Here is a 24,374-nt window from a genome sequence, read left to right on the forward strand (position 1 = left end):
GGAACCTGCTCACTTTTAGAGCCAGCCTCAAGTGGCTAGTCAAGAACTGCAACTATTTCTTGATGTGCCTCATTTGGAACTGTAAAAGGTTACCACTTGAGACTGGGTCCTAAAACGTTCATGGCTGCTGTCTTAAAGCTATACTGTGGAGAATTTAATGTCACTTAGTGTCAAGGTTACAAGTTGCATTTTCATGTGGCCGCTCATGAATTTGTTTCCCTTAATATTTTTCCTTCTTTTGCAATGGGGACTCATGCTCATTTGTCTTCTCTTGTAATAAGCAATATCTATGATCCTCCATTTCACAAAAATGAGGGTTCTCAAACTTGTTAGCCTGCACTATAGTGACCAGTCGATGGTGTATCAGGGAGCTGCTTTTCTTTTCTTCTGTCTTCCAGCCGCACTGCAAAGGCAGGTTAAGTGTGTTTCTTTTGGGTTGGTGTATCAACATGGCAGTGCAACATATATGAAGGATTCTTTCTATGTTCATGAAATACACCTAAATAAACAGATGGTTTTGAAAGATATGTTCCATTTATGTTAATAACACCCTTAAATCGTACACACGCTAGCTGTAAGATGTCTTTTTTTGTGTTATTTGGCTGCAAAGCTTTTAGGAAGGTGGTGACATGAGTAGCCAATATGTTTCCTTTTGAAATTAAGTCAAGCATAAATAGTTTTTTTTTTTTTTTTTTTTTTGGCCTTTGGGTATTTCGTTACACCTGAAGAAGGTTATTAAGTCGTGTTGTCAGAATGTTGGGTTGGAGGTTGGGAATGGGGTCCTGTAATGACGCCCTCTCCAACCAGAGGTTTTATAAGCAGGCTCACTTCAAAACCTTTCTTTTAACCTGCAGCTATGGAGCATTCCAGTCTTTCTTTTGTTTGAGGCTGACCTGGCATTTTAAAAAACCCATTATGGCACTTCCACCCACCCCCAACCAAAAGAATTCCCGCATTAATGTAAACAAAGAAGCTTCAAGTGTGGGCTTATGAAGCACACTACAAAGAAATCCCCTCGGGAGCCAGTGAGCCTACGGTCTGGGACAGGTGCAATTACAGTGATAACATCAGAAAGCCAGCATTACCTCCACTGCAGTCCTCTCTGCTGGACTGCGGAATGCACCTACCTTTTACTGTCCTTCACTTCTTCTACCTTTTTCATACTTTCATTTATTAATTTCTCCTAATCCTCCACCTCCTCCCTCTCTTATTCGTGTACCTCCACCAATATACAGGAGCGGCTGGAAACCACAGAATCTATACAGTGCATCCAGAATGTATCTATAGCCTTATTCCAAAATGGATGAAATATAATTTTTTTTTCCTCAAATTCTATGCAAAATACCCCATAATGACAAGGTGAAGAACATTTCTGAGATTTTTGCAAACATACAAAAAAGCAAACAAACTAAGAAATCACGTGTCCGTAAGTATTCACAGCCTTTGCCATGAAGCTCAAAATTGAGCTCAGGTGCCTCCTGTTTCCACTGATCATCCTTGAGATGTTTCTACAACTTAATTGGAGTCCACCTGGGTAAATTCAGTTGATTGGACATGATTTGGAAAGACACACACCTGTCTACATACAAGGTCCCACAGTTGACAGTGCATGTCAGAGCACAAACCACGCATGAAGTCAAAGGAATTATCTGTAGACCTATACATCTGGGGAAGGGTACAGAAACATTTCTGCTGCTTTGAAGGCCCCAATGAGCACAGTAGCTTCCATCATCAGTAAATGGAAGCGGTTCGACTCCACCAGGACTCCCCCTAGAGCTGACCGCCCGTCTAAACTGAGCGATCGGGGAGAAGAGCCTTAGTCAGGGAGGTGACCAAGAGTCTGATAGTCACTCTGTCAGAGCTCCAGTATTCCTCTGTTGAGAGAGGAGAACCTTCCAGAAGGGCAACCATCTCTGCAGCAATCCACCAATCAGGCCTGTATGGTAGAGTGGCCAGACAGAAGCCACTCCTTAGTAAAAGGCACATGGCAGCCCACCTGGAGTTTGCCAAAAGGCACCTGAACGATTCTCAGACCACGAGAAACAAAATTCTCTGGTCTGATGAGACAAAGATTGAACTCTTTGGTGTGAATCCCAGACTTCATGTTTAGAGGAAACCAGGCACCATCCCTACAGTGAATATTCTTCAGTGGCAGGAACTGAGAGACTAGTCAGGTTGAGGGAAAGATGAAGGCAGCAATGTACAGAGACATCTTGGATGAAAACCTGCTCCAGAGTGCTGTTAACCTCACACTGGGGCGACGGTTCATCTGTCAGCAGGACAATGACCCTAAACACACAACCAAGATATCAAAGGAGTGGCTTCAGGACAACTCTGTGCCAAACTTGTGGCATCATATTCAAGAAGACTTGAGACTGTAATTGCTGCCAAAGGGTACATCAACAAAGTACTGAGCAAAGGGTGTGAATACTTACGTACATTTGATTATTATTATTATTATTATTATTATTATTATTATTATTATTATTATTATTAATACATTTACAAATATTTAAAATAAATTTTCATGCTGTCATTATGGGGTGTTGCAAGTAGAATTTTTAAGGGGAAAAATATTTGCTCCATTTTGAAATAAGGCTGTGACATAACAAAATGTGGAAAAAGTGAAAAGCTATGAATACTTTCAGGATGCACTGTATATACTGAGCAAACACTCATGATGTCACCCATAGGTTTTCTGAAGAGTAGTTTTGAAGCTCAAATGCTTTGGCAGTGCCAATGTACCGACCAACCCTTAAATGGGCAAAGATGTTGCATTTGGACAAGACTGGCATGACTTCGATAAGACAAATAAAGGCTGGACATGCCACCCATGTCATAGTTGCCAAACTAGCAAAGCTAAGGCTAACAGGCTGACATTCATTCAGGTGGATACCTTCATAGACTGTACAGTGGTTTCCATAGTGTTTTGTTTGCCTTAGTAACCGTGGCAGAATCAGCACACCTAATGTCCTCAAGCTACGTGCTACAAGATAGTGCTAATCTGGTGCTAATGCTGCTTATATATGAATTAAATAACACTAAAATTTCACTCAACAGAAATACTGAAGTACATACTTGTTAGTACAGTTAACCACATAGTAACCCATACACTACAAGTCTAAAGTTTGGACACACTTTCCCATTCAGGTGTCCAAAGTTAACCACAGTTAACCCAACTAGGTTGCGTCCACAGCAGGCAGCACACATTGCTAGCGAGGCCCTAACTTGACCACACAGCTGCTACTCACAGTGACCACATCCCTAAGTACTTTATAGCTAAAAATAGTGTATATTGGACATTTTAAGATACAGGTGTATGGGGAGTTAGCGTAAAGCAGCAATTTAGGGAATTGTAAGAGTTGGCAGTTCCGTGTTGTCCTATTTTTTCTGCACTGGACGTTGCCGCTGTGTAGTAAAGCATTAAAATTATTGCACATAGCTTTTTTCTTTTCATTTTATATGAAGAAGCACTTTTGACAGTCTGCATTTCTTCCCTTACTCGTGTAGGTTTTTTATTTTGAGCCAGTAATCTACTTGTTACTTAACTGCATTTGCTCCTTCATTATAACCAGTCTGCTGTAAACTGGGGGAGTGCTTTGAACGCCACTGCACATGCCGAGGTGCACTGCATGGATAAAAAACAAGCATCACCTCTTTTTGGGATGCGACACAAACAAGGAAGACGGAAGACAGAGAACAAAAGGCAACAATCCCTGTGCCTGTGGCAACAATCCCTGGCCACAGTCTGCTATAGTTTTTATTCCAAAACCTATGAAAGTAAAACAAAATGTTATGTGATGAAGTGCTTTGCTGTGCATCTGCAGTGCAACAAAGTTCAGCCAATAACTCAGCACATGTCCCTGTCTTTTTTCTACCTACATTTTCCACATAAGTGCACTACTGTAGCACTTCAAAGCCTGAGTACAAAAATTATAAAGTGGCGAGAATTGTAATTCCACTACCCCCATCCTGATGATGTCATCAAGAAAGCCTGAGTACAAATATTATAAAGTGGTAAGAACATGTGCACACGTGTCCATGCACTGTAGTGAGGGCACATGTAGAGGTTTTACCCTGCAAGAACTGTAATAATCATAATTGGAGTCAGTCAGCTTAAACTAGTCCACGCTTGAACACAGACAACCACAAGAGGACAGCCCTGAAGTGGGTAAATTATTAACTAGGTACTTTTTTTACTTTGACTTGAGGAGACCTCTCAAAGGGCAATTTTCACCTGTGCTTGAATCATTTATATGGTAGTAATTGTACTTCAGTATAGATTTTTGCAACTCTACCCACCACTGGAAACACATGCATATATATATTCACCCCATTTAGTGTTGTTTGTAAAGCTGAATTTGTTCCAGTGGGATAGAAATCAAATGAAGGGAAATCATGCTGTTACTGTGCAGCTGTTGATTGTTGCCCCCCATCCCACCTTCTTTATTGACTGTGAGCCCCAAACTAGACAGATGCTCCGTTCGTATGCCTCCGGCATTTCCTGCATCCATCTTCCTTCCAGGAATTCCTGATTACTGCAGTATTTGTTTGAATGTAGTGAGTGAGTGAGTGTCTCCTGTTTGTTCAGTGCTTTGTCCTTGATGTCTGTGCATCCATTCAGAATGGCCCTGTCAAAAACTCCACATAAGTGCGGCGCCATCTATGCAGTCTTAATGGTTCCCTACAGAAAGTATGTAAAAGCTACATTTTCTGCATGTAGTGATGCGTTCGACTTCGCAGAACTGTTGCAGGTCAGGTTTGAGAATGTGCTTGTGCATGCTACCACATCCCACCTCTGTGGTGGACAGTTTTCAGTCCTGACCAGCAACTGCCACATTTGTCTCCTCAAAGCTCCTCTCCTCTCAGTGCATATAACAGCCATTAGAATTAGTCACAAATAGTGCTTTAACTATTTAACTATTTCACAATGAACCATTTTGAGAATTATTAGATTGGATTAGATAGAATTAGATAGCAGCACACAGGGTAAGAAGCACACAGAGTATCAAAAGTGAAGGTTAAAAAAAATATATATATATATAATTTCTTATAAATTATATTTTTTATAAATTATATTTTTTAACTGAAACATTTTGTTGAAGTGTGAGATTACATTTTTCAATAACAGAAAAACAGCAACTTCTTAGACCAACTATGCAGAATAATCCAGCTCAGTCTCACGCTTTTTTCATACTCCTGTCACGAAATGAGTCACATTGTCGTGACTTTTAATTTTATTTTACTATTTGTAACCCTACTCCTTCCCATGACCATAACCCCCACTGACACCCCCCCCCCCCCCCCCCCTCCGCATTTCGTGGTACCGTCACAGACAAAATGAACTCATGCTCCTGTCATGAAAATGTGGCACTTTTCCTGATGGTGTCACAAACCAGTAGATTAATTTTCTTTTCCTGATGCCATCACGAAATGTCGTGAGATTGTCCACATTCAAGTCCAAATTCTTGTGAAAACCCACATTTTGATATATTTTAAAGAAATGTTCACACACTGCTGTTTTTCTTGCTAGAGGAGGTATCTGTTCAGATTTATTATACTAATACCCAATTAGAGGATTACAGGATTCAAACCAACCCAGCAGACTAAATCATTCACTTGATTAATCATAGAAGTCCTACATACAGTAGGTTCTGAAGCACACTGGTGCCAGGGCAGATCTCCCAATTCCACACTGAAGAAAATTTGAGTTGATGACTCCTCCTGGATGGGACACCAGTCCATCACAGGTTACTTCCCCAACAAAGGCTGCTATCCATTTACTGCTGGGTGGACTGAGACAATGCAGTCCCACTCAGTATCCTGAGTGGGACTTGCCAATACACAATGGCAGCCCAGCTCCTTCACTACTGATCTACAATTCAGTTTTAATTTATTTCATTCATATAGTACCAAATCACAACAAAGCTGCCTCAAGGTGCTTCACACAAGTAAGGTCTAACCTTACCAACCCCTAGAGCAAGCACACAGGTGACAGTGGTAAGAAAAAACTCCCTCTGATGATATTGAGGAAGAAACCTCCAGCAGACCAGACTCAAAGGGGTGTACCTGTTTTTATTTGCAAAATACAACTTTCTGTTGGTTTTAATGTAACACTGTCAAAGACCCAAGTTTTACTATGTGACTACTGAAAAACAACTAAATCCACCCACTACTCAGATCTCAGTAGACACTAAAGATCACACATCACCACAACTACCATACTCTCAAACTGCCTTGGGTCATCTTTCTGGCAGCCACATAGGCAGACAACTGGTCAGTCATCATCTTTTGTAAGTAACCATTTACCTGCCGCAGGCAGGTGAAAAAAGTGCGTCCCTTTGGCCATCTCCAGCTGCTGTAATCCTCAACACTGAGGCATCTGCATGCTGGATCATGTCCAGAGAAAAGTATCATAGCATTCCTCACAATGCAAGTAATACTACTCATCTTAGTCTCACTCTGTAACTGTTTGTTTGATGCAAAGTCATTGCAGTGACACCCAGAGATCCTCCAGTGAGACAAAAACCAAAGATATCTCCACATTCCTTTTGACTAATGTCCAACAACCTCATAACTTTGTCCAACAACCTCAAAACTCCCTCCATAAGCTCTCCCCAGGCGTCTCTTGGCCCGAAAGGACCCAGAGACATGAACGTCACTGCTGAGATAAGTTACAAATTCAGCACATTGTCTGACTGAGTCCAGGAAGTCACTGAAACCCTGGATCTTACTCATCATACTGAGAATAACCAAAAAATTTATTGTTGACCTTTGACCACAATTAAATAATCCACAGGAAGGGCACCAATGAACAGACACACATTTAACGGAATTTAAAGAATCACATACTGATATTATAGCCTATGGTATGTTGTTCTTTTTTAATGTTGTTCTAGTTTAGCTTTATTGGAAGTACGCAACTAATTTAACCCAATGATGATAATAATAACGGTAAATGGTAAATGGACTGCATTTATATAGCGCTTTTCCATCTGCTTTACAATAATGCCTCACATTCACCCCAATGTCAGGTTGCTGCCATACAAGGCGCTCACTAAACACCGTGAGCAACTAGGGGATTAAAAACCTTGCCCAAGGGGCCTTAGTGATTTTCCAGTCAGGCTGAGAATTCAACCAAGGATCTTCTGGTCTCAAGCTCAACGCCTTAACCACTAGATCATCACTTCCCCTAATAATAATAATAATAATAATAATAATAATAATAATAATAATATAACCTTTATTATCATTGTACGCACATACAACAAAATTTGTCCTCTGCATTTAACACATCCTAATTACAGTTAGACACAAAACAATCACTAGGAGCAGTGGGCAGCCACAGTCTGGACCAACTCCAGATGTAGAGATGCTGCTTTGGTCAGGAGCAGAGAAAGGACTAGACATTAAATAAGCATGTTTTTGATTGTGGGAGGAAGCCGGAGAACCCAGAGGGAACCCGGAGGAAACCCACTCAGACACAGAGAGAGCGTGCAAACTCCACACAGAAATGCCTGGAAGTGATCCCATGACCTTCTAGCTGTGAGGTATCACTGCTAACCACTAAGCTACCGTGCCGCCAGATACAGCCAGGACAGCACAGTGGCTTAGTGGTTAGCACTGTTGCCTCACAACAAGAAGGTCATGGGATCATGTTCCACCTGGGCCTTTCTGTGTGGAGTTTGCATCTTCTCTGTGTTCACATGAGTTCCCTCTGGGTTCTTCTGCTTCCTTCCACTTCCAAAGACATGCATGTTTAGGTGACTTGACAACTTTACATTGGCCGTAGGTGTGTGTGCGAGTGTGAATGAGTTTGTCTGTCTATATGTGGCTCTGCAATAGACTGACGTCTTGTCCAGGGTGTACCCCACCTCTCAGGATGAGAGGCAGGCTAGACTCCAAGCTACCCCTTGTTTGTAGTATAGAAAACGAATGATCCAACCAGTCCAACAATTTATTTGACAGCAGCTGTGGCAAATTCAGACACTGTCAGAAAACTTTGCCTTATTGTGCCCTATTGGGAAGTTTCTAAAAGCATTATGAGCTTTTTTTATGCCAGAAAAACAAGTCAAATTACAATATACATTGATTCATACATTTCTTGGTGGGTAAAATGAATGCTCAAGGCTCAAACTTTGCTTCAAAGCAATTTAGTACTTGACACTCTCAAATTATTTGAAGGATCGCTTCAGTTTTAATTGCAAAACAAATTATCCATCATATGCTGTGAATTCATGAAAATGGAAAAGATAAAAGTTCAGATTTCGAAGGACGAACAAAACTCGGGCAGGGAGGGAGAAGGGCCGCTTGTCGCGCAATGTCAGACACAATGCATGAAGCAGAGCATGTGAGGGAAGGTGATGTGACAGTTAACCAACATTCCCCTCTGCTCCTTCCTGGCCCCCATGTAGCACATCGACGTTCAAGGACCTGGAAGGGAACAGCCTAAAGGACAGCGGCCACGAGGAGAGCGACCAAACCGACAGCGAGCACGACGTCCAGAGAGGTCACTACGTCGACACGGCTGTCAACGACGTCCTGAACATGACGGTCCCACCCAATGTTTGCCAGTTGCCCGACCAAGGTAAACACAAAGTGTGCATGTGCATATGTACCGTGTGTGTTTATGAGGCTGGAGTCTGTTTTGCTTATTTCAAGATAAGACCTTGGTGCATTTGTGTCTTTAATGGTGCATTATGGCCGCTGCAGGCCTCAGATGTGCAGAAGTGTTTTGCAGTCTTTGATGTCCTTCGAGAGTAGCTAAAGTGTTGGATCTCTGAGAGCAAAGGCGAGCCTTTGATACAGGGTTAGGCAACATTACTGACAGATAGGAGCCGCGTGTGCTCTTCAGGAGAGAGATCGACTTCAGACGTGCCTGAACGGCAGTAATTAGGCTCACAATGGAAGGAGGACAGAATCTGCATATCTTCACGTGCCCTCATTCATTATTTAGGGGCATTATCCATCCGGGAATTAATGTTGATGTTTTATTTCTTAACTCGCCGCTTAAAAAGACATCCACTTGGTTGGCAGCAGTCAGAGGCAGGGTCATGTTTGTTTTTAACGGCTGCCAGTCAGAGTGAGGAGAGAGCGGGTCACTGAGGGAGGAAGCAGGATCAAGCTGTCTGCAGCAGAACTGCACTGGAACCGAGTGCACCTGAGGGTATTTACAGAACTCAAAGAAAATGCCGTCATATGCACAGACGCAACAGCTCAGCTCAGCAGTGTGTGTGAAAATTGTAGACATTGAAGAGGAACCGCTGGACATTTTCACTTTTCAGAGCATACCCCCCGACGACAGCACTTAAAAGACGCAAGTTCCCCTGTTTTTTTTTTTTTGCAGCTGTAATCATATTTAAAACCTGTGAGTGAACAACTCACCGGTAAAAATTATGGTATGAGAAAAAATCCCATAAAAAAGGAAAAAACTGTTGAAAAGAAAATACACTGAGCAAAAATATAAATGCAACACTTTTGTTTTTGCTCCCATTTTCATGAGCTGAAGTCAAAGATCTAAAACATTCATTTTCTACATACACAAATGACGTGTTTCTCTCAAATATTGTTCAGAAATCTGTCTAAATCTGTGTTTATGAGCACTTCTCCTTTGCCGAGATAATCCATCCCACCTCACAGGTGTGACATATCAAGATGCTGATTAGACAGCATGATTATTGCACAGGTGTGCCTCAGGGCCTGGTCACATGGCACACAACGAAGGAAAAAAGTCACAAATCGTCAAGAAAAGGTGGACAAATGATCCTGCCCTTCTTGCATCACCAAAATACCTGGGAATCAAGAGCGCATAAAGGAACTAAACAAAACCGAAACTAACAAAGGAAAAATGAAGCGAACGCTGAGCTTGACGCTTTCATCAAATCAAATCAAAACGAAACATTTATGATGAATGTGCGTGTGTGCATGGCCGTTCCAGCCATTTGTGGCACACGCACGTTCATCATGAATGAAGGTATGTCTTCTATTATACATTCCAAATCTACATTGATTTTCACGTTCAGCTCATCATTGATCCATTCAGATATCATCAACGTTAGTGCAAGACATCAGACTTGGGAGGTTGGACAAAGTTGGATGACAGTCAAATGGAACGCTGACGGTATGGGAACTATACAAATGATGAGGAACCATCAAGACAGAAAGCAAAACGGAATACGGACGAATTGAGGTTGTCGTCGGGATTTGTTCACATTTTTCAAAGTGAAAATTCTGACAAAGCTCCAGCTGTAGGAATGAAGCTGGACGACGGTTAAACAATGTTTCTGAAAGTCAACTTAAATCCAGATTTCTTGTTTCGTTTTGGCTTCGGTGTCCTTCGTTAGTGCTATGTGACCGGGGCTTTAGGGTGGCCACAATAAAAGGCCACTCTGAAATGTGTAGTTTTGCTTTACTGGGGGGGGGGGGGGTTCAGCTGAGTTCAGCTCTTGAAAAATGGGAGCAAAAACAAAAGTTTTGCGTTTATATTTTTGTTCAGTGTACATGGTAAAATACATGAGTGTCAGTTGCTGGTGATACTTTCAAATTCTAGAAATAAAACTCTCCACCTACTGGACATGTCTGCTTGTTGCAGTAAATACTCTAATGATTGCATTCATGATGGACATTGAGAGCAGATGTAGTAGAAGTAGTCTCAAATGAACTTGCTTGTCTGTTTCTTTCACTTTCACTTCCAAAGCCTAGGCCAGTGCTACTTGTCACATTTTCACACACAGTTTGTACTCAGAACTAGCAAACCCAGAAGTCCACCACATTGGACACAACTGCAGTGAATACAAAAACAATGTAAAACTCACAGCAAATACAAAAGATTTTCACATTTTAAGCGATTAAACCACCACGTAAATCTTCTAAAAATGACTTAACATTACTTTAGCAGAACAGGAGACTAATTGGTGGAGCCAGAGCCAGATGGACTGAAGCAAACTGGCGTCACTAACATGTTGGACTACTTTTATCTCCAGCTGCAAAAAAAATGTCCACATAGTCATCAAGAACATGTTTTAGCTAGTGAATCTACTGCTGCTACTGCAGTACTATAAGCTGCGGTTACCTCGATCATCTCGGCCTCAATCAGATCGATGTCAGGCCAATACCAGGGAGATGGTTGCCCCTGTGTCCACCACAGACTCCAAATAATGGGTGTCTCCAATATGGGTGTCTCCAATATATATATATATATATATATATATATATATATATTTATTTATTTATTTATTTATTTATTTGTATCACTAACATTTCAACAATGTAAAAATATTAGGTCTGTGGAGTTATTGCCATTGTTATATGGTGATGCCCCATTTGATTGTCATTCATTGTTACTAAACTTAAAATTAAAAAAGGTTTTCTTGCAAATAAAAGTGTTTTAATATGAATAGGATTTAAAAAAAAATGCACTGATTCTTTCATTTTACATTTACACCATGTTACATAATGAGAGGCTCTGCTACATTTCTAGTTAATGTCTTGTGTAATTTTGCATCATTTTTAGAGAGCTTTTTCCACTGCTCTTCCTTGGCAGGAATTTGAATTAGCCAGATAAATTTTTCTAAAAAGGCACAAAAAAATGGCAACACTGTGATTTTTGTTCAGATTATTTATCGATCTATTTTCCTCACTGTGAAGTAGCGTGGCAGGAGAAACAGCTTGGCTTTCACTCATCTGCTCTCTTTGACTGCTTTGGCATATTTAACCAGCCAGATGCTTCACTCGGAGCAATTTGGCTGTTGATGTTGTTACACTGCGGAATAATATCATTATACAACCTACACTTTACGTTGATGAAGCCAGTAGCCCGTACACCCTGGACTGAGTTGGCTGGGAAACACAGACGTATGTGGGGGTCAGGAAGCATGCTGACCATTACAACCACCTCACAGCGGCTCCCCAAAGGCTTCGCACAGTAATGAACAATGATAAGTGAATTTGCTGACGATTGGTTGCCAGCCATAATTACTTTGCAACCTGCAAAATTCCTGAACATTAAAAAAAAGAGGATGCTGACAAGTCTTCTAGTAGTGGGATCTCATTATTGAGACAATTAGAAATGATGTACATGAAAAATATTACGAGTGGGGAGAGCTCTCTGAGGCCTTTGTTTTGTTTTTTTTTTCATTACCGCCGCCAATGATTGTATCTGTTTCAGCAGAACACTTCCTGAATGCATAATGCAGCACAAAAGGCTGTTCCACAGTGCTGACCGTTCTTTGGTCTAAAACAAATACTTGATACCGTATCTGTGTAGAATTACAATTAGGCTGTTGCTGGCTTTTTTAAACAGCTGTTGTCCACAGACTTAACAACAGACTGTTTTCTCCCCCAAAGATGTCACAAAATGGTTTCTTCTGTTTGTTTTGAAAGTCTGTTAGGACGATGATCAATTTTGTTTAACTTCATTTTTAAATGATTAACTTATTATTAACTTATACTATAGTCATTTTTATTATAGTGTCCTATTAGATATTTTTTCTCTGTCTTTAATCCGAGTTTTTGCGTGTTTCCATTGTAATTGTTACCATTGTGAATTTAGTTGGGGACAACTTCCAAATTGGACAACTTCAGCGTTCAAATTGCAATCAGCACTGAGGATTGTAGTGTGGAGGTCAGGGCAGGTATAAAGGTACTGAGGTCTACCTCAACACTAAGGTGGGGACTGCCGTTAAAGATTTTGGGCACTCTAATAAAGTTCTCTAAATTCTTAAAACTATTTGCTATTTTGGGACAATTTAAAATCTTAACAGAACTGAGTTGTAAGAATGTCATCCCCCCCCCCCCCCCAAAAAAAGATTTTATTTATAAGCTTATTACACCCGCAAACTTTAATGAATAGACTGATAATGTTTTCAGTTCTGTATGTCTGTCCCTGAATAAAGGTTCAGTGAGGGACATTGTGATTTAATTTTTAGAAAAAAAATGGTTAAAAGTCAAGGTTACAGGTGGAGGTCAAAGCTTGAGCCCAATTTTATGAATTAGGGATGTTTAGAATGCCTTTTTCTGGTAATTCATTAAAAATCCACCAACAACTGAAAAAAGAACCACCTTAATAATTTGTTTCAGTTAGTAAGGCCTGAATGAATTAAGTTCTTTAAAATTAAGTTACTAAGTTAGAGCTAACTTACTAATTTAATTTTAAAGAACTTAATTCATTCAGGTATTACCAATTAGAACAATTCAATTAAGTTGGCTCAACTATTGTCTTTTTTCAGTGTATGGTTACTATTAAACGCTAATATGAAATCATCCTGTATATCCCCTGTGTACTGGTCACATGATCTTTAACAGTAGGTGACTTTTAAAGGTCAAACTCATTTTGTATGGCTAGTTTTAGGATTTGGCTGCACCGATGATTATTATAAAACACTAAGGGCCTTTTCTTTACAATCCATAGTGCCAGGTCAAGGTGCAAGTTGATATGGGGCATGTCCATCACCACTATGCTATTTAGAGGGTATGTAATCACAGCACAAAATAGTGCACAGTGTGAAAAGCGGTTAAATTTGTTCTCTTAATTAGTCGTCCGTGTGTTGGTTCTGCTGGTGAGGTAACAGATCCGCATGGTGTGAGCCAGCAGACAGCAGCCACAAAGGTTCCCTTATGCCGTGTAATAATATGAAGGTTTGTATGTCTATTTTTATTTCATTTAATGGTTCTTTTCAATTCTGTTCTATTCGTATACAAGTAGGGTGTCTGTGTGCTGTGAACACACATAGGCACATCTGAGTATTGTAATACACAAATATACTAGGCTCAGCTTTGCACTACAGATGAGCAAAAATCTAGCCCAGTCACTTTCTGCTACCTGCACCTGCACCTGACCACACCTCATTTTTAGACCAACGCACCCATGGATGCACAACTAACCACACCTCTTTTGTGGACCCACACAGTCATGGATGTACAGATGACCACACCTCATTGTTAGACCAACACGCCCACAGATGCCCAGATAACCACAGCTCATTTTAGGCCAACACACCCATTGCCACACAGATAACTACAAATCAGTTTTTTGACCAACACCCCATGGATACCCAAATAAGCAAAATTCTGCTTGTGATTGAAAAGGTGGAGGCAGCAGGCATGAAAACCACCACGGCTCCATGTGCACTGGCTTTGTGCAGCTTCACGCAGTGCTGCAGATTGGGCCTAATTTGAAGTCATATCACCTTTATATCTGTCACATCCTTTCAGTTTGGGTGCACTTGAAAGGTCAAACTCAAAGTGATAAGTCTTGAACTCTTGATCAAATGGCAACTCTACACAGAATCACATCACAGATTATTACATAATCCTTCAATTTTCTATACCCGCTTACTCCAATCAAGTGTCACGGAGGGGATGGAGCCTGCTCCAGCAGTTATAGGACATGAGGCAGGATACACCCTGGATAGATAAACAAACACATTTGCATGCACACTTATAGTCAATTTAAAATTTCCAATTCACCTAACATGCATGTCTTCGGATGTGGGAGGAAGCTGGAGCGCCTGGAGGAAACATGGGGAGAACTTGCTGTGAGGCAACAGTGCTAACCACCAAGCCTCTGCGCTGCCTATTACATAATTAGTTAATTTGCACAAATTGATGTCAGATGTGTTGTCTCTCTGAGGACAACAGATTGTTATCTGAAATTATTATTGTTTACGAGGTTTATTAGAAAACTAACCGGCAGTTTTATAAAAAAAAAAAAAAAACTATATGGATTTGAATCACGTGTGATTACACCAGACATGCTTGAACCCTCGTGCGCATGCGTGAGTTTTTTCACGCATCGGTGACGTCATCCGCCTGTGGGCAGGCTTTGAGTGAGCACTGGTCCAGCCCTCTCGGCTGAAATCCTTTGAGACGCTGCTAGAGACGGCGCGCGTTGCTTTATCAAAATTTTTTCTGGACCTGTGAGGGATATCCGAGTGGACACTGTTCGATAAATTCTGCTGGTTTTCGGTGAAAAGTTTAACGGCTGATGAGAGATTGTGGAGTTTCTTTCGCTTTAAGGACAGCTCACAAAGCGGATCGGCGCGGTCGGAGGTGGCGTCCATCTGGCTGTTTCAAGCTGAAAACTTCCACATTTCAGGCTCTGTTCACCCAGGTCGTCGTCAGAGAACAGAGAAGTTTCAGAAGAAGTCGGCATGAGGAGTTTATGCGGACATTCCACTGTTAAAGGAGATTTTGTAATGAAAGAACGTGCGCGCAAATTCGCCAAGTCGGTTCCGTGACGACGCTGCAAATCTGTCTGCGCCGCAACAGGAAAAACACCCCCGTGTTGAAAACCATTTGTAAAATTCAGGCGGCTTTTGATGGCTTTCATCAAGTGAGTAACTGAGAAATTGTTTAACAGCTTGGGCATGTTCCAACTTGCCCGTTAAGGTTTCCAACGGAGGTGTTTTTCCTGTCGCGACCCCCCGCGGTCGGGTCCGGCCCGACATGCGAATCTGCCTGCACGTTCTTTCATTACAAAATCTCCTTTAACAGTGGAATGTCCGAATAAACTCCTCATGCCGACTTCTTCTGAAACTTCTCTGTTCTCTGACGACTTACTGGGTGAACAGAGCCTGAAATGTGGAAGTTTTCAACTTGAAACGGCGAGACGCCGCCGCCTCAAAGCACAGATCGCCGTCAGGCGCCATCGGCCGTCCTTAAAGCGACACTTACAGACCAAAATCTCTCATCAGCTGTTAAAATTTTTACCGAAAACCAGCTGAATTTATCGAATGGTGTCCACTCAGTTGTGCCTTACAGTTTTGAAAAAATTTTGATCAAACAAAGCAGCAGTCTCTGAGCCATTCCTAAACATTGAAAAAATTGACGAGAGGGTGGGCGACTCCTCACTCAAAGACTGCCCACAGGCGAATGACGTAACCGACAGGCGTGAAAAAACTCTCGCATGCCCACGAGGGTTCAAGCATGTCTGATGTAATCACACGTGATTCAAATCCATATGGTTTTTGAAAAAAAATAATAAGGTCGGATACTTTTCTAATAGACCTCGTATATTAAAAAAAAAACATATAGTAGACCCATTTATTTAATTCATGTTGACAAATTTAAATGTTTTTATTTAAATAGATTTTCTAGCAATAAATGTTTTAAATCAGGGTGAGTTACATTTCTTGAGTATTTGTTCATAATTACTCAATGAATTGAGTAAAGCTCCTTACAAGAAAAAAATCACCTGGTTCCTCTGTTCTTATCTCAGCGGTCTGATCGCATCGTTAAAGGGAATGATGGGTTCCTTGCGCATGGTGCAGCTTCTTTTTTGTTCGTCTCCTCGGGAGGTGGCTTGAGCGCGGAGGCAGAAAAGCAGCGCTTCCAGTCACGTGACGCTGCACTTTCACGTGCGGCACGCCTGCTTTAATTGATAAAAACGGACACTATCCGCCACTGTTGCGCTGAGTGAGCGGAGGGAATTGTCAGAAAACAAACAGGCATGTTCGCTAAACACCCCGACGCTTAGATGTCTTCTGGGAGGAAGCCTGTTGTGTAGCGCGTCTATTCTGCCAGCTAAAGCAGAAAACAAGTAGAGAGACTGGAATTGCCAAAGGAGCAACAACACATACAAGCTGAGCATAGAAAAGCTTTGTGTTTTGTTTTTTGTTTCCTGTGCATATTTTTATTGCTCTGTTTTCTGGTCCTGATAAGTGCTGAGAACAAAAGGAAGCTGGAAGGAGGAGGGAGGACGGGTTAAACTCTCGGGCTTCTGCAGGGCCAATGTTTACCATTCCCAGTGCCGTGTAAAGGTTCGGTTTGCCCGGGAGACAAGCTGTTACCTTTGCACAAAGACACCCGTACCGCTGTTATCTGCCACGCTTTCACGTGGGAATCCATTTGTGTGATGAGATTCAGCTGCTAAGTAACGCAGCTCGATATCACAGTCTGTTTCCACACAGGAGTTTGATATTCCGCTTTTGTCCGTCATCGGCACCATTCTTCTGCTTCTTTTATTTCCTTTGCTGAGCTGCTCTGTTCATTATTCCTGCACCAGGCTCCAGAACCAAGGTAACGTTCAGTGAAATGCTGCAGAAAAGGTTTTTAAAACTTAAATCAGAGCAATTGCCCCTTGAAACACTGCCAAGGATCCAAAGCCGAGCATGTGACCTGAAGTATCCTTGAATTAAGAATACAACTGAAAAGCCAATGACATAAAATCTGTTAAAATGCATGAAGATGAAGGTGATCTGGAATGTGGACTTGCTCACTGGTATCTGGTCTTGAGGGGAGGGACAAAGGATTCCTGTCTTTTCTTTACTTAACTGTGAAGTTAAGTGGAAGCTGGTTGAAATGTGCCACTTGCTAACTTTTGCTCTGTCGTCGTGTTGGTGTCAAGGGAGAAACTGGAGAACAGGCACACAGACTATGATGATGAGAGCTAAATCTGTTTTTTTCTCTCTCTCTCCCTCCTTCCTTTGATCATCGTAGTGTACACTTAATTCCTTCCAGATTTGGATGAGCCATGTTTTGTAAGGATTAGGATTCATGTATTGTTAAATCACTGTAGTTATCTTTGCAGGAGGGAAAGCAAAAAAAAAAAAAAAAGACTGCACTCTGTGGCCAGAGGTTTGTCATTTTGGTTTTGTGGTTTGTTTTATTATTATTATTTTAATTAAAGCCTCTTATTGTTTTAATATTTTTTAAGGGGCGGTATGGTGCGCAGGGGTGGTGGCCAAGTGGTTAATGCGCTTGGTTTCAGTTCAGAAGGCTCCGGGTCCAAATCCCACCCCTGCCACATTTCTCCATGTAATGTGGAGTTGCGTCAGGAAGCGCATCCGGCGTAAAACCTGTGCCAATCCAACATGCAGATCCACCTTGGATTTGCTGTGGAGACCCTGAGTGCAAACAAGGGAGCAGCCGAAGGGACTTACTTATGGTGATGCAATGTAAAGCAGCTCAGTGGTAGCTGTATAAGGAGTTGGGCTGCCAATATATCAACCAGAGTTCAGTTCCTTGTCATGCTGTCTGTCTGTGTCCTTGGACAAGACATTTCATTTGCATTGTTGCAAACTACCCAGCTGTAAAAAAGTACTGGGCTAGCATGGGGAAGATACCTGCAATGGACTGGCATCCCAACCATGGGAAGGTGTAGACTCATATGATTGACACTATTGAATCTGGGCATAAGCATCTGTAGCGACATCTGCCTCAGTGCCTACACAGGATTGGAGTCCTGTCCAGGGGTTGTCGCAGAGTCTCGTATGATTCACCCTTTGGAATCTGGGAATAAGCACCAGCACCAGTGGACCTCAGGGCTTACAAGTGGACTGGTAGCCATTCCAGAGCAAGTTATACACACTCATAAGATTCATGCTATGAAATCCAGGGGCAAATTCCTGCACCAATGAACCTCAGGGTCTATGTGTGGCTGGCAACCTGTTGAGGGGGTGTCCTAGACACTCACAGGATTTGTGCAATGGAGTCAATGCATGAGGACCAGCACTGATAAGCTCTGGCACCAATGGGCAAAGGGATCCTTACTTATTCTTCATCTGCAGTGCACCTAGAGTGTTTGCTTCCAAAACAGAAGGTTTTTGGTTGAACACCACCAGTGCTTCGTTCTCCAAATACACAGATGTGGCCTTGCATCAGGAATGGGACTCACTGTAAAAACGTTTGGTGACTCAACATGCAGATCCACATCGGACCTGCTGTGGTGACCCTGAAGAAAAAATAAGAAGCCAAAAGAAAAGACTTTAATGTAGTTTATTAAGCTCAAAGGGGTTCAAAACTGCAAAATTAGCCAATGCAGGGAACAGGCCACTTTCATTTCCAACAAAGTCTCTAGCCTCCACCTCTAGAGTATATCTCTCATCTATCTATTCCCTGTGGGTGTGTACTTGAAGTTGGAGCCTAGGAATGGAAGTCCCCTCCATGGGCCACAGGCTTCTCCATATTCCCTTCTTTTTTCGTCAGCAGATCCACAGGGCTTCACTGTTCCTAATTGATTTCAGCCCCCCGCACCACCACCTCTTTCTTTTTCTCTCCCGGCTCCCAAGCCTTTCTCTCTTTTCCTTCCATCTGCCGACTGCAAACATCTCCAAACCACATCTCCCAACTTTGTGCCAGTCAAGCACTTCCCTTCCCCTGTTGAATTAAAGAAAGAGGAAAGGCGCCTCACATTGCTGCAAACTTGCCCTAAATTCAACACGGGAACATTTCTAGTTTGCAGTTCTCTGATCTACTAAGGAAAATGCTGACAGGTGTCAGAATCAGGAGGGAAACAGGAACAGGGCTGTGCTGACAACACCAGAGGAGGAGAGTCTGTGCGAGAGCGAGACAAAGATGGAGAGACGAGCTGGGACGCTGGTGAGCATTATAGTGAGAGGGAATAAAAAGAGGAAGAAAGGAAGCAATCTCTCTGGCAGGTAGGAAATAGATTTTTTTTTCTTCCTTTGGTGCCAGAGGATTTGACTGATTCCCAAACAACTTGTGATTGAATTAAGCAACAAAACCCGTCTTGTGATTATAGATGGCAACAAAGTGTGTAGCGTTATGATTTTTAAAAAATATTATTATTAGACAAGCATACAAACTGTACACTGGGATCATCCATTTTGATTTGCATTCACCTGATCTAATGTGGAACCCATGGAGGTAAAATGGCTGACAGTGACAAAGAGCCCCGAGCCTGTTCTCCACACACCCGAATGCACCACAGCACGTTTTGCAAACAGGTGTAGTGAAGTTTGTAATGAGCAACCAAAATGCAGATTCTTTCCTCTGAGATTTAGAGGAAGGGAGAAAAATACGTGGTCTATTAGAAAAGTATCCGACCTTATTATTTTTTTCAAAAACCATATGGATTTGAATCACGTGTGATTACATCAGACATGCTTGAACCCTCGTGGGTATGCGAGAATTTTTTCACGCCTGTTAGTTACGTCATTCGCCTGTGGGCAGTCTTTGAGTGAGGAGTCGCCCACCCTCTCGTCGTTTTTTCATTGTTTAGGAATGGCTCAGAGACTGCTGCTTTGTTTGATAAAAATTTTTTCAAAACTGTAAGGCACAACTGAGTGGACACCATTCGATAAATTCAGCTGGTTTTCGGTAAAAATTTTAACAGCTGATGAGAGATTTTGGTCTGGTAGTGTCTCTTTAAGGACGACCCACGGCGCCTGACGGCGATCTGCGCTTCGAGGCGGCAGCGTCTCGCCGTTTCAAGTTGAAAACTTTCACATTTCAGGCTCTGTGCACCCAGGAAGTCGTCAGAGAACAGAGAACTTTCAGAAGAAGTCAGCATGAGGAGTTTATTCGGACATTCCATTGTTAACGGACATTTTGTAATGAAAGAACGTGCGGGCAGAGTCGCATGTCGGGCCGGACCTGACCGCGGGGGGTCGCGACAGGAAAAACACCTCCGTTGGAAACCTTAACGGGCAAGTTGGAACATGCCCAAGCTGTTAAACAATTTCTCAGTTACTCACTTGTTGAAAGCCATCAAAAGCCGCCTGAATTTTACAAATGGTTTTCAACACAGAGGTGTTTTTCCTGTCGCGGCGCACACAGATTCGCCGAGTCGTCACGGAAACGACGAACTTGCGCGCACGTCTTTCATTACAAAATGTCCTTAAACAGTGGAATGTCCGCATAAAGTCCTCAAGCCGGCCTCTTCTGAATCTTCTCTGTTCTCTCACGATGTCCTGGGTGAATTAAGCCTTAAATTAGGATGTTTTCAGGTCGAAACAGGCCGACGACGGCGCCTGGAAGCGCTGCGCGATGTCCCGCTCTGTGGGAAGTCCTTACAGCGACAGAAACACTCCATAATCTCTCATCAGCCGTTAAACTTTTCACCAAAAACCAGCTAAATTTCTCGAATAGTGTCCACTCGGATATTCCTCACAGGTCCAGAAAAAATTTTGATAAAGCAACGTCTCCAGCAGCGTGTGAAACAAAGGAATTCAGCCGAGAGGGCTGGACCACATCTCACTCAAGGCCTGCCCACAGGGAAATGATGTCACCGACACGCGTGAAAAAACTCACGCATGCGCACGAGGGTTCAAGCATGATTGGTGTAATTGCACGTCATTCAAATCCATATAGTTAAAAAAAAAAATAAAAGTGTCGGTTTCTTATCTAATACACCTCGTAAATGAACTAGAGTGGCACTAACTGGAGTGCATATCTCCACCAACGTGCAACCAACCCTTCAACCTTATTCACCTCAGCATTTAAACCTTCAGTAAATAGACAGATCGGCAAATCTATGGTAATGGAATTACAATGACAGCAAACTGTGGCCATATTTTAGTTTACCAGTAAATATTTGCTCTGATTGTAATTCCGTAACCGTAGAATTGCCCAAATAGATTCATTCCCTCCAATTTGTTGAAACACAACAAATACTACCATCTCATAGCTCAGCAATTTAAAAGGACATATAATGAAGAAAAAAATCAAGTCTGGTGAACTTTGATGAACAGCATTTCAACCATTTGGAGAGCCCTAATGCAGTAGTCCAATCGAGAAGAAACAAACGCATGGATCAGGGTCTCAGCATCAGCCATAGACAGGATGGGACGAATCTTCACTCTGTTTCGTAGGTGGAAGAAAGCACTCCTCCTAACAGCTCTAATGTGGAGGTCAAAGGACAATGTAGAATCAAAAATCACCCCAAGGTTCCTCACTTTGTCAGTGTGATGTATGACACATGAACCTAGGCTAAGCATTAAGTGATCAAACTGATGCAGATGTCTCGCTGGACCAAGAACCATCATTTCAGTCTTGTCTGAGTTTAAAAGTAAGAAATTGCTGGACATCCAGGTTTTCACTGACAGAAGGACTTCATGAGTACGAGATTACTATCAGTTATCAGCATGTACAGCTATCATCAGCATAGCAATGAAAGATAATCCCAGAATGACAATGTGAAAAAACTTTCTTTTTTTGAATTTTTTTCAAATTTATTAAAAATAATAACAATAATAATAATAAACTAAGAAATCACATGTAAATAATATTCATAGCCTTTGCTATGAAGGTCAAAATTGAGCTCAGGTGCCTCCTGTTTCCACGCATCATCCTTGAGATGTTTCTACAGCTTAATTGGAGTATTTGAAAAGGCACACACCTGTCTATATACAAGGTCCCACAAGCTGACAGTGCATGTTAGAGCACAAACCAAGTATGAAGTCAACAGAATTGTCTGTAGACAAAAATCTGGGTAAGGGTACAGAAACATTTCTGCTGCTTTTAAGAGCACAAAGAGCACAGTGGCCTCCATCCATCCATCCATTTTCTTCTGCTTTATCCGGAGTCGGGTCGCAGGGGCAGCAGCTCAAGCAAAGCCGCCCAGACCTCCCGATCCACACACACCTCCCCCAGCTCCTCTGGGGGAACCCCAAGGCGTTCCCAAGCCAGCCGAGAGATGCAGTCCCTCCAGCGTGTCCTGGGTCTTCCCCGGGGCCTCCTCCCAGTGGGACGTGCCCGGAACACCTCTCCAGCGAGGTGTCCAGGGGGCATCCGGAAAAGAGTTGGCCACCCGTCTAAACTGAGCGATCAGGAGAGAAGGGCCTCAGGGAGATTACCAAGAACCTTGAAGCTTTTAATTCAATTATCGTCATTTGCGAGTAAATCCATTTTACTTTGTGCATGCTTGTTTTCCACCCATATAACTACAAACACATGGGTGTGTTAATTGTTCATCAGTGTGTCTCTGGTGTGCACATCACTCTGATCACTTCATGTTTTCACACTATTAACAGCTTCCCAGCATCACCTCAACGTGTCGGCAGTGGCCAGCCAGGGTTTTTGCCTGACTTTTGATACATCTGAACGTTAATGTGGAGACGGTCGTACGCCACGTTTTTCTGTGTACACACGCTTTGTACATGAGGGCCCAGGACTTTTATATTCTGAATTATGCACTTCCAGGATATGAATAATTTTGTCTGAGACTGTTGTATGTGCAGGTTCCTCACTGTAGTTCTTCACTTGTTCCCTTTAGTAATAAAGTACAGAGATGTGAAGAAAAAACATACAAAAAGGCCTTCATCTGCAGACTCCAAACATATAGGGATGTCATAATGCAATGATGGTACCCACTGAACCTTCATCCTGCCAACACCCCCCCTGAATCCACCCAGTGTAGTTAATCAGCTCAAGAGGGGACTGCTTATCTCGCTGCACTTGTCATGGGTAGCATATTGAACATATCAGAGAGAGAAATGGGAATGGTTCATTATTTTCTAGGGCTCACAATGAGCCTGATGTATCTCATAGCAGACCCTCCACTGACAGCTCATTTTCTAGACAATCCTGGCATTCAGTTCACAACGTGGCGGGGTAAGCGAGAAAGAGAGACTCGGAGAGAAAATAGGCCTGCTGGATCTGCATTGCTTATTCATGATGCTGTGGCATGCTAGGTGTGTTAATAATCTCCGCAGAAACCAAGTGAATCACAGTTGTTTGTTGAACACCTTGCCAAGCTGGGCGCCGATCGACAGCAGATGGGAAAACAGGGGGATCAGGATGATCCCAGACAGAGGGAGGAAGACTAAGAACAGGTAATGTGCTGGAGTTGATTTGGGCCGAGCGAGTGTTAAACAGAGGGGAGAAGAGTACCTCAATTTTAAATGGGCCTGAGAGTGTGTACACACTGTTTTTAAAGGTTTATCCACATGAAGGTTTGGGAAAGATAAAGAGATGGCACAAGAATCAAATACTTATAGGAAGGGGAAATTGTGTGCAATTTAAGCAGCAGGTTTGTTGTTGTGTCTCCAATTTACTGGGCTTCTGTGGCTCCCTTTGATTCCAGTTCTCCTCTGTGTTTTCAATTCTTGAAATCTTTTCTTTAAAATCAAATTGCAAATAAAACAAATGACAGTACAGAGCTGTGCTGTTAGGGATTGGACCAGACACCTGGAAATGGGTATCTGTATCAACTAAGGCAGTAAAACATACCCAAACCAATCTCACGCCATTTCATGATGGCATCACGAAAAGGAAATTAATCTTTGGTTTGTGATACAGTCATGAAAAACACCACATCACAAATTCATTACAGAAGCATGAAATGCAGGTTGACGGGGGTGGGGGGGGGGTATGGTTAGGATTAGGGGAAGACAAAGGGTTAGGTTATGGTTATGGTTATGGTTCGGGTTGGTGGAAGTGGTAAATAGTATAATAAAATAGTAATAATAATATTAATAATTCAACATGGTCAAAACTATTCCATTTATTATTCCCATTACCTGAACCAATAATTTATATTTTGCCACTCCAACCTGGTTAAATTTTACTCCACCAAACACATACTTCCAACATTGATCAGAGGTCACAGTTTAGTTGTACCAAAAACCACATTGTGTCTTTTGTTGGAGTATTTTGTAAAGTTTGTTTGGAACATAAAGGCCACATTTGTGCAA

At 42.2% G+C, this 24,374-nt stretch overlaps 1 protein-coding gene and 1 long non-coding RNA gene across 2 annotated transcripts in view; one reads left to right on the plus strand and one right to left on the minus strand.

Annotated features, from left to right (window-relative positions):
• Window positions 1–24,374, plus strand: part of pcdh19 (protocadherin 19) — a 144,744-nt gene that overhangs the window by 83,404 nt on the left and 36,966 nt on the right. The window contains 1 exon segment of the mRNA XM_034181842.1: window positions 8,415–8,587. Coding sequence (XP_034037733.1) covers window positions 8,415–8,587 — 173 coding nt within the window.
• On the minus strand, window positions 18,817–23,988 carry LOC117520511. The gene is made up of 3 exons (XR_004563667.1): window positions 23,917–23,988; window positions 22,593–22,602; window positions 18,817–18,827 (listed from the first exon to the last, which is right to left on the minus strand). It is a non-coding gene; the product is annotated as an uncharacterized LOC117520511 (long non-coding RNA).

This window comes from Thalassophryne amazonica, chromosome 11 (genome assembly GCF_902500255.1).
Source record: "Thalassophryne amazonica chromosome 11, fThaAma1.1, whole genome shotgun sequence".
Taxonomy (NCBI): domain Eukaryota; kingdom Metazoa; phylum Chordata; class Actinopteri; order Batrachoidiformes; family Batrachoididae; genus Thalassophryne; species Thalassophryne amazonica.